The following is a 15,599-nucleotide window of genomic DNA, read 5'->3' as shown; positions in this document are numbered from 1 at the left end:
CAATTTTCATTTCAGTTGACAGTAAATAATACTTATAGGCTTGAGATTTATAAAATAAGTAACTATTAAAAAACAATAAAAACTCCGCCTTCGTAAAGATAATAAACTAAAATGGGAATAAATGTAGTCTATGTCACTCTCTCAATTTAGACGAATCTAACGACACCTCATAAGTTAAAATTGTCTAGCCGTTTGAGCTGTATGACATACCAAACATTAAAACATACATAGATACGATCGAAAAAAAAAGCTTCTTCAGTCGTGTACTCAATGTTTTTGAAAAGTCTACAAATCTGCACTTAGTCAGCGCGGTAGCCTGTGCATTAAATGCATTTAACTTTGAGAACCGTAACCAGAACTAGCCCAGAACCAGGTTAACAATGATTCAATAGTACAAATATTACACCTGAATCATCATAAGCATTCGATATGTTCAATAATCTAATCTGATACGAAATAACAGCGGCCCGAAAATGCTCCCCTGGTAGACGCCAACGGTAAGCTTTTATTTTATTATCCTCCGGGGTGTACGTGGGGGATAATTGAGTTATTCGGTGAACCATGCGGTATTGTAAGCCTTTGAATCAAATTAAAGATTCGGAATGTGATATAATAAGCCATATATTATCTAGAAGACATATTTTGTAAGTGAAAACATATAGGGTAGCAACTACTGTATGACAGGAGTTTTATATTTGACTAAACAAACTTATAAATAATGAATTTACATTTGTGTTATGGCTCTAGGTGTTCCTGAACGTGCCTTTTCATGAACAATATTCTATAAGTTGAAATAATATAATAAGTTGAAGGTGGTAGAACCCTCTGTGGTTCCACTCCGGCGGCACCACCGCCACACCTATTTCTGCCTAATAACAGCAGTGTTAAGCGCTGCTGTGTTCCGTTTTGAAGGGTGTGGTAAGGGAGACAGACTTTTCGGAGGCGGTCCAGCTTAGTCTTCAGGGGTAGCGGCGCATCTGTGGCCGACCTCAGGTAAGAATATCTAATCCTATCTGGGGTTGATCACAGATGTCCATGGGCGGCAGTAGCCACTTACCATCAGATGGACTGCATGCTCGTCTGTTACTCCTATAATATAAAAAAAAATAAGTTAGAGTTTAAACGTAGAAAGTATTTATTTTGTTAAAGGTTTATTCAAAAGTAAAACCATGTGTGTATGTTGTCAACCCATTACTGTGCCAGCACGTGCGAATGTTAAAATATTCATTAATTTCGCCATGATACACAAACATGACACAATATAAATATACGCCTATTACATTAAAATCGTCTTACGAATTTTCGATCAAGTCACGTATCCTGACACGACTGATCCTTTTACCCATCACAAAGAGTACACAACGCCGTTAAAGAAGTTTCCACTTCTTAATATCAAAGATTTGATAAATCGACTAATTCTCACTTGGACAGCGCGCAACACTATGGCCTAAAACGCTGAGATGAGACTTCGAAAAATATTTCCCTCAGTATTATCAGTCAAATTGCAAATGTTACGCAAAAACATTAATAACGAAATAAGCAAACGCGTTTCCCGAAATCTGTAATACTCGTAAGCACATAAGCTTCATACAGTTCACTTGTAACAGCATTAAGTTCCGGGAATTGGCATACATCCAACAGTTTAATCAAATTTGTTGCCAAAACACCATATGTAAGTAATGCAGACCTGTATATGTTAACATGGAAATTGCGAGACGTATTATGGAGAATATTTATAGCTAATTTTCTGATGGTAGGACCCTTTGTCGTTTTATTCCCGAGGCAAGACCGCCACACCTATTTCTGCCTAATAACAGTAGTGTTAAGCTGTTGTGTTACAGCTTGAAGGGTGTGGTAAGGGAGTCATATTTATCCGCGATCCAACTTAGTCCTCGGGAGTAACGCATCTATGGTCGACCTTAGGTAGGAATCTAATCTTATTATGGGTAAAAGCAGTGATAGCGGCATGGTTAAGAAACTTGGCATCGTGATCGAGGGCTCCGAGGTTCAAATCCCAGGTGCACCTCTGATCTAAAAGAAGTTATGTGCGTATTAGAAATTGATTACCACTTGCTTAAACGGTGAAGGAAAACATCGTGAGGAAACCTGCATACCTGAGAGAATTATATAAAAGAAAGAACTCAAAGGTATGTGAAGTCTACCAATCCGCACTTGGCCAGCGCGGTGGACTATAGCCTAAACCTTCTCATTCTGAGAGGAGACCCGTGCCCAGCAGTGGGACAGTAATGGGTTGGTGATGATGATGATAGATGTTCAAAGGTGACGGTAGCCACTTAACATCAAGCGGGCTGCATTAGTTTAGGCCGTTCAGTACTTCAATATTATAAAAAAGCCCTTACTGGTTCTACCATCTTCATATTTCTAATATCCATCCACTATTCATTATTTTAAGGCAATGCGAAAACCGCTACTTGAGCAAAATGGTATAATAAAAAGCCCAGCTCACTCCGCACAGCTAAGAAATTACATTAGCCAACTTAAAATTCATTGCTTATTTTGTTTAAAAATAACTCCGCTTTTTATTAAGCAGACTGTGTTAAAACATGATTAGATTATACATTTCTTTGAAGTAAATAAAAGATTATTAAGCTGACTGTGTTGAAATATGATTAGCTTATACATTTCTTTGAATTAAAAGATCCAACTTTTAAAAATATTTTGGAATATTCTTAATAGTAGATAACAATTTAATTTCCTTTACTGTAAAAGCAAGTGCCTATAAATTAAAAAAAAAAATCCAAAATTCGATGTCTGTAATTCAACCCTTGCTAAAATCCAAAATTCGTAACTCTGAGCTATCTCTTCACTACTTCCATTTGAAATTACAGCCAGACATTTACATTTCATTCATATGTATAGACAAACAAACAACCGTTGCGTTGTGTATTTTGTTTGAAAATAGCTAATAATGTATCCAGAAATACACGCCCGAGCGCTCGGGCCGCATTCAGCACTCACGCTTGATTCGGGCACAAAGGACGTACATTTGAAAGGAAATATTACTCTGCTATTTTTATATTATTTCAAACTAGTTGTGTATATGGGTTTCCTTGCTTTGTTGGAGCAGAAGTATTAAAGATATAGGATTTAAATCCGCAGTCTAATCCCTATATAGATATAGGGATGGGACTTCATCGGTATCACTGCCAACTATTTTAGCTTTGTAAACGAGTAGGGCTTACTGTATTTTAGTTTGAAGGATACTATATCATTCAAGTAATATATATGAAGTCGATTAAAAAAAAAACCGACAGTATACTGACAGTGTATTATTAAATCTACAGTTATTGAGTTTGGAAATAGTTACGTATCAAGAAACACAAACCCGAAGCGCTCGGGTCACATTCACCGTTTACGCTTGACTCGGGCACAAAGGCCTTAGGCTCGAGCGGAAACTAATTTGTGGAAATATGTCGCCACTACGGATATTATAGTAAACTAAATCCGCCTACGGGTTCTCGCGTCGATTTTTAATATTTTCTGCTTATAATCGAAACAAAAGGGTTCTGTCATCTTTGGACTTTTATTAGCTGCATTTTATATGTATGCTGACTTACATATAAGGCGATATTTGTCCTCAGGAGAGGCAATGCATTTGTGATCAGCTTCAGATAATCCTTGTCCTGTATGGAGTTGGATACAGATGTCCTTTTTTATAATATAGGAGTAGCAGACGAGCATGCAGTCCATCTGATCGTAAGTGGCTACTGCCGCCCATGGACAACTGTATCATCACAGATGCGTCGCTACCCCTAACGCTATTATGTAGTGCTTTGGTTAAGCAGTAGGGCATGGTCAATCGCTGGGTACAGATAGGCACGACTAAGCCAGAAAAGGATGTCTCCCTTACCATACCCTTCAAACCAGAACACAGCAACCCTTAACATCATTAGGTAGAAAGTGTAGCGTTGGTGCCGCCGGAGTCAAACCACAGAGGATTCTACCACCTTCAAAACCCTCCTTGTATGGTAGTTATCACTTACCATCACGTGCACTGCATTCTTCATTGGTATTATTATATTATAAAAATGTATTCAGGGAACTTACGACCAAAAAACAATTCAATACCCTCTTTATCCACATCCTCAACCGTTATTCGACAAAGCCACATAAAAAGTCACATTCTCCGACTCTTAATACCCTCCGTATTATATTTCTTCGGAAAACTATTTCCTTACAGATGGCTTCAGTCCGCGCTCATAAAAAGGGCCAAATGAAGATGGCTCAAGTCCGGCCCTCGTAAAGGGCCGAGAATTATCCAAATCCATTCCCTTTACGATTCCCCTCTTCCCTTTTCGGGATTGATGAAATCTTTAGTGGTTTCGACTTATGGATTTCGTTAAATTTATTATTTAAGTAGCTGATCGTTCGGGATTACATTATTTGGTGGGTTATTTTTTTTTATTTATTTACTCTTTATTGACTATGTTAAAAACAGTATGGTACAAAAGGCGGACTTAATGCTAAATAGCATATTCTCCCTTCTAGTCAACCTTAAAATAAAATGGAAAAAAGGGAGAAAGGAGAACATGAAAAAAGAAAGAATGTGAGAAAGAAAGAGAAAAAGAAAGAAATAAGATACAAATAGATGAGAAGTAAATACAGTACAATACAGAGTTAAGGCTAAGACAAGGTAATAGTGATAGCTAAGTGGTAGAATCCTCTAGGGTTCGACTCCGGCGGCATTACCGCCACACCTTTCTGCCTAATAACAGCAGTGTTAAGCGCTACTGTGTTCCGTTTTGAAGGGTGTGGTAAGGGAGACATACTTTCCGAGACATTCCAGCTTAGTCCTCAGGCGTAGCGGCGCATCTGTGGCCGGCCTCAGATAGGAATCTAATCTTATCTGGCGTTGATTACAGATGTCCATGGGCGACAGAAGCCACTTGCCATCAGGCGGACTGCATGCTCGTCTGGTATTCCTATATTATGAAAAAGAATCGTGCCTTGGTCACAGATTAGTAAATAGTTACTACATAACCTTGGTGTAGGATAATAAAGGGCTGAACATAATGGAAATACCTATAATTGTACATAACTTATGTAATGTATTTGAGGTACCTATATTTATATCGTTTGAAAACCCTTTGTTGAAGTCAAGCGTGAATACCGAATGTGACCCTAACACCTGCCTTTAAGGGTCTTGTTTATTATAATGGACCCATTACTGTCCTACTGATGGGCTTAGGTCTTTTTATAAACAGTAGTAACTTTTGACCCACACATCTAATATATTTAAGAGTATATTTCATTTTTTAGTGTAGGTTTTTTAATATATAGTTTTAAATCTAGTCGTAATTGGTGAGTGGTAGCTGAAGGTGGTAGAACCCTTTGTAGTTCGACTCCGGCGGCACCACCGCCACACCTATTTCTGCCTAATAAACAGCAGAGCGCTACCGTGTTCTGGTTTGAAGAGTATGTTAAGAGACATACGTTTCCAAGGCATTCCTGTTTTGTCCTCTGGAGTAGCGATGCTTTTGTAGGCGACCCGAAGTAGGAAGTTAATCTTATCTAGAGTTTTCTACTAATGTCCATGTAGCTGTAGCCACTTACCATCAGATGGACTGCATGCTTGTCTGCTACTCCTATATTATAATAAATATAGTTCAAAAAACTAAAAAACACGCTTTTATGATAAAATTAAAAGCTAATAAAAGCGAGTTAAAAAAGGATGACTGCATACTATGTAGATTAGTTAATCGAGTAGCCAGTGGCCGGTCCGCCTAAGGGCTGAAATTCGCTGACGCCAAGCAACCACCCTTATAAAGGACATCAAAAATTATATCAAAACCGCCGAGTTGCGTTATCTAGATGATAAATTACCTTAAATTGCCCGATCTCTATAAAAAAGGCTTTATGCGCCTAACTTAAGATTGATTTTGGCATAAAAGAACCAATTTTCGATCGTAAAGCACAAGTATAAGGGGATGATTTTTAGATGTAGGGAATAGGGCTTAGGTCGGCTCTTCGGTTTAAATGATGAACAGTTAGCCTAATAATAGGGCTAAGTCTTCTAATAAATCACCTTACAAATATTTTTTTCTAAAAAAAACAGTCAATCAGAAATATGTGTATCTTTATTTATTTAAAACACAATTTAATATTTTACACATGTGTCTATGTTTTTACATGTCTTCGCTTTTATGTGTCTTCATATGAACAAAGCATAAAACGTTTCTTAGAGATGTACACTAACGTCCAAAATCTATAACGTAATGATATAACTGCAAAATATAAGTTAATTGATAAGTTATTATAAAAAATCATTTAATGATAAAAAAATATAAATGATTAAAACACACGTTCTTTTTCAACAAATTTATTTTACATTCACTAGTACACAGACGTGTTTATTTTCTATGTGTCTGAGTTATGTGTCTTTATACGAAAGCGTAAACGTGTTTTAGAAATCTACAAAATTCTTCAGAAATGTACAGAATTCTTTAGAAACCTATAGAAACAACTATAAACAGCGTCAATGCGATCTCAGCAGAGCCGCAATGAGCTGAGCTTGTGGCGGCGACCTCTTTACCGCTTCCAGGCCAAGGTCGCCTCGCCACTCTTCAGACATTTAATGAGAAATGACGGGTTAATTAATGGATCGCTGTTGCAGGGAGATGGTTGAAAGGCTTTATTTCTTTACGTATTTGCTCTTTTTTGAAACTATACTAAGTACTTATTATAATTCTTTCTATTTTTTAATAAAATAGCATTAATAAAGTTAGTAAATTCTTTATGAAATAAAGAATGGAATTATATAATTATTTTTAGGCTCATTTTTTGAATTTGTTATAAAATTACTATTTTTTTATATTTTCAAATTGTAAATAAGCTAACAAAAATGCATTTACAAAGTATTAAAATGTAAAATATAATATAATGTAATAAATAAATTTAAAATTAACTTATAATGTAATATATAAATCTAAATATATATAACTCAAAGGTGACTGACTGACATAGTGATCTATCAACGCGCAGCCCAAACCACTGGACGGATCGGCCTGAAATTTGGCATGCAGGTAGATGTTATGACGTAGGCATCCGCTAGGAAAGGATTTTGATCAATTCTACCCCCAAGGGGATAAAATAGGGGATGAAAATATTACTTCGTAACGCGAGCGAAGCCGCGGGCAAAACCTCGTTTAAAATATACTCATAAAGACGATTTCTTTTCAATTACATTTTAAATTCACTCGTACATATACGACATACGTGTCTATGTTTCTACGTGTCTGCGCTACTATGTGTCTTTATATGAACAAAGCGTAAACGTTACTCAGAATTCTACAGAATTCTTTAGTAACCTATAGAAACAACTACAAACAGCGTCAATACGATCTTAGCAAACCCGCAATGAGCTGAGCTTGTGGCGGCGACCTCTTTACCGCTTCCAGGCCAAGGTCGGCTCGCTACTCTTCAGACATTCAATGAAATGGCGGTTGAATTGATGGAACGCTGTTGCATAGAGATGGTTAAAATGTTTATAATTTATTTACGTATTTGCTATTTTTTGAAACGATACTATATATTATAATTCTTTCAAATCTTTAATAAAATAACATTCATAAAGTTAGTAAATTCTTTATGAGATAAAATATGAAATTCTATAAATATTTTTGGCTACTTTTTTTTATTTGTTAGGTGAATGTTTTTATTTCTAAATTTTGTGCAATATCTCTTAAATTATATGCCTTATATAATACATATTATAATATATAATTTCCTTATAAATATGCTTACAAATTAAAAATGTAAAACCATTTACTGATTATATATTTAAAGAAAACAAACCTTTATTTTCAAACACATTTTACATTCCCTCTTACACATACATGTCTATGAATCTACGTGTCTGCGCTAGTATGAGTCTTGATATGAACAAAGTGTAAACGTTTCTTAGAAATCTACAGAATTCTTCAGAAATGTACAGAATTCTTTAGAAATACAGAAAGCCGCAATGAGCTGAGCTTGTGGCGGCGACCTCTTTACCGCTTCCAGGCCAAGGTCGGCAACTCTTCAGACATTCAATGAAATGGCGGTTGAATTGATGGATCGTTCTTGCAGAGAGACGGTTGAAAGGCTTTATTTCTGTACTACTTTATGCATTATGGCATATTCGCATAAATATTAATCTTAAAATTGGTAGATTTTTTATTAGAGTAAGAAATTGTCTGTTTGTTCTATTTCCTTTAGTTACATCCTTGCTTGTACATTGGATCACATAAAAAATCTCGAAAATAATGTAATATATTTTAAAAATAAGTTATTTAGTTAGGTACAGTATTTCCACAAAACCATCAATGATAAATGCATAAAGAAAACACGATCTTTTTTATTAGTAATTATTTTGAATTCACTCTTAAATAACGGCCTACGTTTTTACGTGACTACGCTATGTGTCTTATATGAACAAAGCGTAAACGTTTCTTAAAAGTCTACTCATCTCCTCAGAAATCTACAGAACTCCTCAGAAATGTACAGAATTCTTTAGAAATACAGAAAGCCGCAATGAGCTGAGCTTGTGGCGGCGACCTCTTTACCGCTTCCAGGCCAAGGTCGCCACTCTTCAGTCATTCAATGAAATGGCGGTTGAATTGATGGATCGCTGTTGCAGTCTATGTGCGGAGATTTTTCTGAAAGAAAACGTTAAATCAGAGTAAACTGACTAACAATTTAGGCTTGTAAATATTTATTTGAGAAAATGTAGCCGTTAGACTAACTGATAGTTAAGGAATAGCTTAAGCAGGGGGTTTTGCGAGCGTTAATTTGCGAACAGATTTTTATTATACTTTATCTAGGTAATTTTGTTTACCAAAAAGAAACTTTTTAACATCAAGTTGGTTATACTTATTATACACGTCGGTGACAAAATCTGAATATCTGAATACTGTACTCCTAAATATAATCTAAAATTGATCAATGATGCATTGTTTCTCCTAAGGACTACCTTGAAACGCCTCATGCATTATCTGTCCAACGCTGTCAAATTGTGACAGTAACATTCATCATTTCCATATCTGACTTTGCCTTTTTATACCATTTCTACCTACGCCAAGGTTAATAGACTTTCCGCAAATATACTACAATTCTAATAAACGTATTGTCATGTTATCACAGTTGATGGTACTCACGTCATTATGTAAGACGGTAGCGGTGGGTGATGAGCGGAGCGGAAGCGGGAGCGGAAAGCGAGTATTTTTTTATAATATAGGAATAGCAGACGAGTATGCAGTCCACCTGAGAGTAAGTGGCTACTGCCGCCCATGGACATCTGTAATCAACCCCAGGTAGGATTAGATATTCCTACCTGAGGTCGGCCACAGATGCGCCGCTACCACTGAGGACTAAGCTGGAGCGCCTCGGAAAAGTCTGTCTCCCTTACCACACCCTTCAAACCAGAACACAACAGCGCTTAACACTGATGCTATTACGCAGAAATAGGTGTGGCGGTGGTGCCGCCGGAGTCGAACCACAAACGGTTCTACCACCTTCAAATAATAGGAACTTTAGACGAACACTCTGGCAGTATTGTGGTGTCTAGCGTACTTTTTACCCAACTACGAAAGGGTAATGATTTTCATGCAATATATATTATATACATATGTAATATGTATCTCTCATGCTTCAGCGCGTGTCCCGTCTAAACGGCTTAACGGATTGTCATATAAAGTGTCGTTGGATTCGTGTAAATTTTGGGAATGACGTAGGTTATATATTTAAGTAGACGATCTCTTGTTTACAAGCTATTTAACTTGCCTTCTCAGTTCGATGTGACCAGTAAAAACTCATACTAAGGGTTAGTATGAGTTTTTACGTTTTTACAAAAATGACTGTTTTAGTATTTGTTTTCATATTTGCCCATACATTTCCAATCAGCGCCCCTAGCGGATTGTATCAGAACTAATTGGAAATATATGAGAAATACGTAAACAAAAACAAAAACAGTAATTTTTGTCAAAACGTAAAAACTCATACACTCTATGAGTACATACTATGAGTTTTTACGTTTTGACAAATGACCCTTTAATATTCAAATTTATTTTATTTTTACTATTTACTGTTATAGCGGCCACCGTTATGCGTCCTCTGTAAACGTGTCTAAATCACGTGTCTATCTATTACGGTTCCAGAGATATAGCCCTGTGACAGACGGACAGACAGCGAAGTCTTTGTAATAGGGTTCCGTTATTACCCTTGGGGTACGGAACCCTAAAAAATAACGAACTTTGTGAACGGTTAAGATTAAGATACTATAATGATTGAATAACGTAAAGTTGGAATACATAAAAAACATCTGTACACATTAATATAATATAGTATATCAATGACTGTAGGCATACATTATTAAGATATGCTAGCTATAATAAAATAATCTGTCATTGCAATAAATTGCAAGGTTATCACACTGTTCATTGCAAAAACCACAAGCATAAAATGTCACCAAAAACTCATTTTATTAACGACCGCACAACAGAAATAATGAAAGATTCGGGAATAAACCGCTGAATATTTATTTAATTGTAGCGCTGACCAACTACGGTTATTTAAATACAGTGGAATTAATTTATGTAAATGCTTGTTAAATATGAACTGGGGTAGGGTTGCCAACTGTCGTCGAACTGTCCCACTGCTGGGCTCGCGTCTTTCAGAGTGAGAGGGATTAGACCATAATCTAAATATATATAACTCAAAGGTGACTGACTGACATAGTGATCTATCAACGCACAGCCCAAACCACTGGACGGATCGGCCTGAAATTTGGCATGCAGGTAGATGTTATGACGTAGGCATCCGCTAAGAAAGGATTTTGATCAATTCTACCCCCAAGGGGATAAAATAGGGGATGAAAATATTACTTCGTAACGCGAGCGAAGCCGCGGGCATCAGCTCGTCGTACATAAACCGTATTGCTCAAGCACAAAGAACGCCTGGCCTGCTAGCATAGTCCTTAGAGATAGCAATGCTTCAGAGCGGATAAATAGGACTATAATCTGGGGTTGATTGGTAAATGTTCTAAGAAACCTCCAGCTGGATTGTATGCAAGGTGGTACCTCACGAAAATTCGTGCGAAATATAATTTTAGAAAAAAATGATAAAAGATGCAATAAGTAAAAAAAATGTTCATAAGCAATGAAAACATTTTTAATTTAGTTGACATTTCTCAAAAATGCTACAGTTTTGTATTTTTTGTAATAGCTTAACCAAAAAATATTTTTAAGTTTAATATTTTTTTTAATGTTGGCAACCCTAACTTTGAGCATGGTGGACCAATCGTGGCAATCTCAACTGTTGCAGATTCAGAATTAAATAACCTCAGATGTAACATTTTTAACAAAATGTTTTTAACTTACTATGTACAGTCACGAGCATAAATATATGACTATGGGCAGATCAGCAAAAATATGTGACCCAATAACGAGTTCAATAATATATGCCTGCACGAACGCAGCAAAAATATCTGACATTTATAGGCAGCAAAAATATGTGTGATGATAACGTTGATCAAATAATTGTGACATGTGTTATGACATGTGACGTCAACTAAGGTGCAATAATATCTGACATAAATTATAAATAACTTTGATGTAAATTTATCAACCTGCTATACCGGTCAAAGGGGCCAATGTATTTATCCGGAGAAAGAATATGAGTAAAAAACACGTTATAAACATTTTCTCATATTTTTTTATTTTAGTAAGAAAAAAACAGCGCTAAAGACAAAGACAGGATAATTAATGTATTTTAACAGGGTGAATGTTTCAAATCCGAATCTATAAGTATTAGCGAAAAATGCTAAAAGGAGTTACGAGGCAAATTTTGATAAAAACTAATACTGCATCATTAGTTTTTAGGGTATACTTATTTTTATAAAATAGTAAACATCTGGTGGCGAATTATTTTAAATATATATATACCCAAAGGGTAATAAAAAAAATACACACCTTATATTATTCCACTATCGGATAGTGTCCCTTATACGGATTAAATTCTGGGATTAAATGACAAATTGTGGGAAAAGCTTCAATTTCACCCTGTATACAACAAAAATAATATGTCCTAACGACTTTTACAATATTATATCCTTACTAATATTATAAATCCGAAAGTAACTCTGTCTGTCTGTCTGGTTGTCTCTTCTTCACGCCTAAACCATTGAACCGATTTTAATGAAATTTTGTACAAAGATAGTCTGAGACCCGAGAAAGGACATAGGATAGTTTTTATCCCGGAAATCCCACGGGAACCAGGGATGGCGATCTAAGATCGATTAATCGGAGAATCGATCTTTTGGACCCAAACATCGATTATTTTAATCAATATTAGTAAGGATTGAATCGTAAACTATGCATTTGATCAAACGATGATCTTTAGAAAAGTTGAAGGTACGAATTTTCAGTTTTATGTATGTTAGTATGTTATATTTATTAACGCGGGCGAAGCCGCGGGCGAAAACTAGTAGATTATATATTAAACTAAAATGGTTACGAATATTCTGATAAGACAAAAATATAAAAATTAAGTTACCGCAACAGTTAATTGATACTTGTTACTTTAATTATTTATATTAGCAATACCCAGTTCTACAATTAGAAATATTATCGGAGAAATAGGTTCTAGCTTTTTGATATCGCTTTGATGTATTTTTATCGTTAAAAAGTGGGTAGTAGATCTTTTTATCCAACGCTGCCGTGTAACGTTTCGGAATTGTTTGATAGTGTATTATTAGAAACCAATTCAATTTCTTTTTATTATAGTATTATTTTAATTAATTATTTTGTATTATTTTCATGATGTGTTATTTTTATAATAATAAGTACTTATTTATAAAGTCACTGGCTGACACGATTTTATGACTTAGCATTAAAAAGAAAAAGAACGCGGCTTGACGTTCGAGTTGTATTTTGAGCCGGAATAACAAAAGTGAATAGATTAATATTGTCAGATATTTTTGCTTCGTAAGGTGTAGTGTAGGTGTGTATAGGTGGTGGTCTGTAGAAAACTAAATTAGTATAATCATAAAATACTATTTTACACAAAAATAGAAAAAAATAGTAATGAACAATTATTAACTTCTTAATGTAAGTAGTTTGTATTTGTATTTTTAAACGAGATTTTTTCTTCGGTTATTTAACTATTATGTATGCGCGAGCGCTGTCAAATTGACAGCTGTCTACCCGCTGGCGAATGCATACGTCACTCAGTTCTCTTGTAGCCGGCGACGAGTGCGGACGAGTACAGTTCGTAGGCACTAATGAGGCTAATTATTACGTAGATTTCACGTAATTAACGTTATCAAACGTAAAGCACCACAATGTCATCTAAAATTGCGGTTCATTTTACGACTTTTTATTTCACTGTTTAAAATAAAAAAAAACCTACCGACTTCTTTATCAATGCAATGTGAAAAATAATTTTAGTTACAAATTTGTTTCTAAAATTATAAGATGTTGGTTAATAAAGCCTTTATTTACACAACTGAAAAATATTTTAGCACAAATTAAAAATATTTTTTGTTGTTCCAGTATCGTCGCTGCCGTCGCCGACGACCGACGACGACGACGACGAGGACGACACGACTCCGACCCGCGCGGACTCTGATGATGGTCGTATCTACAAGAACCCTCGCAACTCCCCCTCTGCGCAGTGCCCGAGGGATGAGGAACAGGCCACTATGCTGGTAAGAGTTAATAATAAATAAATAAAATAAAAATGTTTTATTGATTAAAGTACAATTATAAAAACAAGGCGCAAGGGCCCCTGTACCGGGTTGGTAGCCCGTATTACTGGGTGCCCCGCTCATCATCAGGACAAATAATTTTAATCAAATATACACATCTTTTAAGAGTTATAACTACTTAAATTAAAAGCGTGTCCAACTCATATTAGCGTGTGTGTATATGTATGTGTGTGTGTGTGTGATGGTGTGTGTGCAAGAGTGTTGAGTTAAGATTAAGTTAAGAGGTAGGTTGGGGTAAGTCGCAGACGTGTGCTATCAGCGTACCCGTGGTCCCGAAAGCGCGTCCAGAGGAATACCGTAGGGTTTTAGCGAGTAAGAGTCCGGCATATCGTCTCCACTGCCCCCGCAGTCAAGAGGAACCAATGAAAGGTTGCCTATTGAAAATGTTTGTGATCGAAGCCTTCTTGAAGGTAGTCATGTATATTGTCACATATACGGTACAGAGTAACGATATTACAAATAACTATTCCCGTTGTTAAACTGTTCTTGCTGAAGTCTCCGACCAGAATGTCGCTCTCTGTTAACTCGAGCGTCGCCATGATATCATCTATGTTTGAACTGTAGTAATCAAATGAGTGACTTATTATTTTAAAGTACTAATATAAAAATGCGATATCGTTAATATTCAAGCTTCGTATTAACGATGATAACATGTTTTTTCTTCATGGAGTATGTCGGGATGGTTGAAATAAGTACGTCCTGATAAAACATGTTTTTTTCTTACTTTTTCTTTTATCTGTAAATTTTTTATGGTAAGCTGAAGTAGTGGAGTCAAGTATTATATATCTCTATGTATTTTTTTTATCATGAACTTGATGTAATGACTGCATCTTAATAAGCTGGGCTTTATGGTAAGTTTCTGATGCTCATAGACATTGTAATCACTTCATATAGAATTATTCTACATAAGATCAGCCACAGATAAGTGCGTTATTAGACTTGGTGGTGTACATTGTACAGTAATACTTACCAATTGAGTAAAATTACGTACCATTTGAATTGAAATTGTAAGATAATTTCTCCTTCCCAGGGTCAGAAGTGCCTCCGAAAGTGCTCTTCTGACGAAGACTGCAAGAGCAAGAAGAAGAAGTGCCTCTGCGATGGCGCCTGCGGCATGTCCTGCATTAAACCAGGTTAGTTTAGTTATATTCATTGGGGCCCCACAAAATTAAAAGTATTTAAATATATTGCCTTACGGGGTCCAAAGCAGGTTAGTTTAATTTATAGTATAATCCAATTTTGGGGCCCTACATAAAAAGGGGGACCCGTAGTAATGGTTGGATTCAATATATTTACACTACGATTATGTAGAGTCTACATAATCGTAGTGTAAATATATTGAATCTCTATATTATAGACAATAAACTTGTGATGTGTGAACACAGGACAGCAATATCATATGCTTTAGGGGCCCTAGGAAGGTTGAGTGGGGCCCCTCGCTTAATATAACCTCTGTTTATTAGACTTTTTTCTATAGCCTTCAAGTAAGAGTATTTCGTCTCATAGCTTCATCGAGTAAATAAAACAATCAACTTAAGACCACTCGAATAAAATATTAGAAGCAACTTACATAGTATGAAAGCACAAATACAAATTATCAGTTACAATATTTTTCTTAGAATATCTTTGATAACCTATTCCTAGCGTGAAGCTTGTTGAAGGTGGTAGAACCCTTTGTAGTTCGACTCCGGCGGCACCACCACCACACATATTTCTGCCTTATAACAGCAGTGTTAAGCGCTGCTGTGTTCTGGTTTAAAGGGTCTGGTAAAGGAGACATACTTTTCCAAGGCGATCCAGCTTAGTTCTCAAGGGTAGCGGCGCATCCGTGGCCGAC

At 36.0% G+C, this 15,599-nt stretch overlaps 1 protein-coding gene across 1 annotated transcript in view; it reads left to right on the top strand.

Moving 5' to 3' along the window:
* Hasp (Hig-anchoring scaffold protein) overlaps positions 1-15,599 on the top strand; it is a 139,733-nt gene that overhangs the window by 74,566 nt on the left and 49,568 nt on the right. Inside the window, exons 2-3 of the mRNA XM_073091812.1 lie at positions 13,548-13,702; positions 14,793-14,895. Coding sequence (XP_072947913.1) covers positions 13,548-13,702; positions 14,793-14,895 — 258 coding nt within the window. The remainder of the gene's footprint in view (positions 1-13,547; positions 13,703-14,792; positions 14,896-15,599) is intronic.

Source organism: Epargyreus clarus, unplaced genomic scaffold (assembly GCF_041222505.1).
Source record: "Epargyreus clarus isolate Ecla_fem2 unplaced genomic scaffold, WU_Ecla_fem_2.2 ptg000035l, whole genome shotgun sequence".
Lineage (NCBI taxonomy): Eukaryota > Metazoa > Arthropoda > Insecta > Lepidoptera > Hesperiidae > Epargyreus > Epargyreus clarus.
The sequence above is the reverse complement of the archived record's forward strand: the minus strand, read 5'-3'. Positions and strand labels throughout refer to the sequence as shown.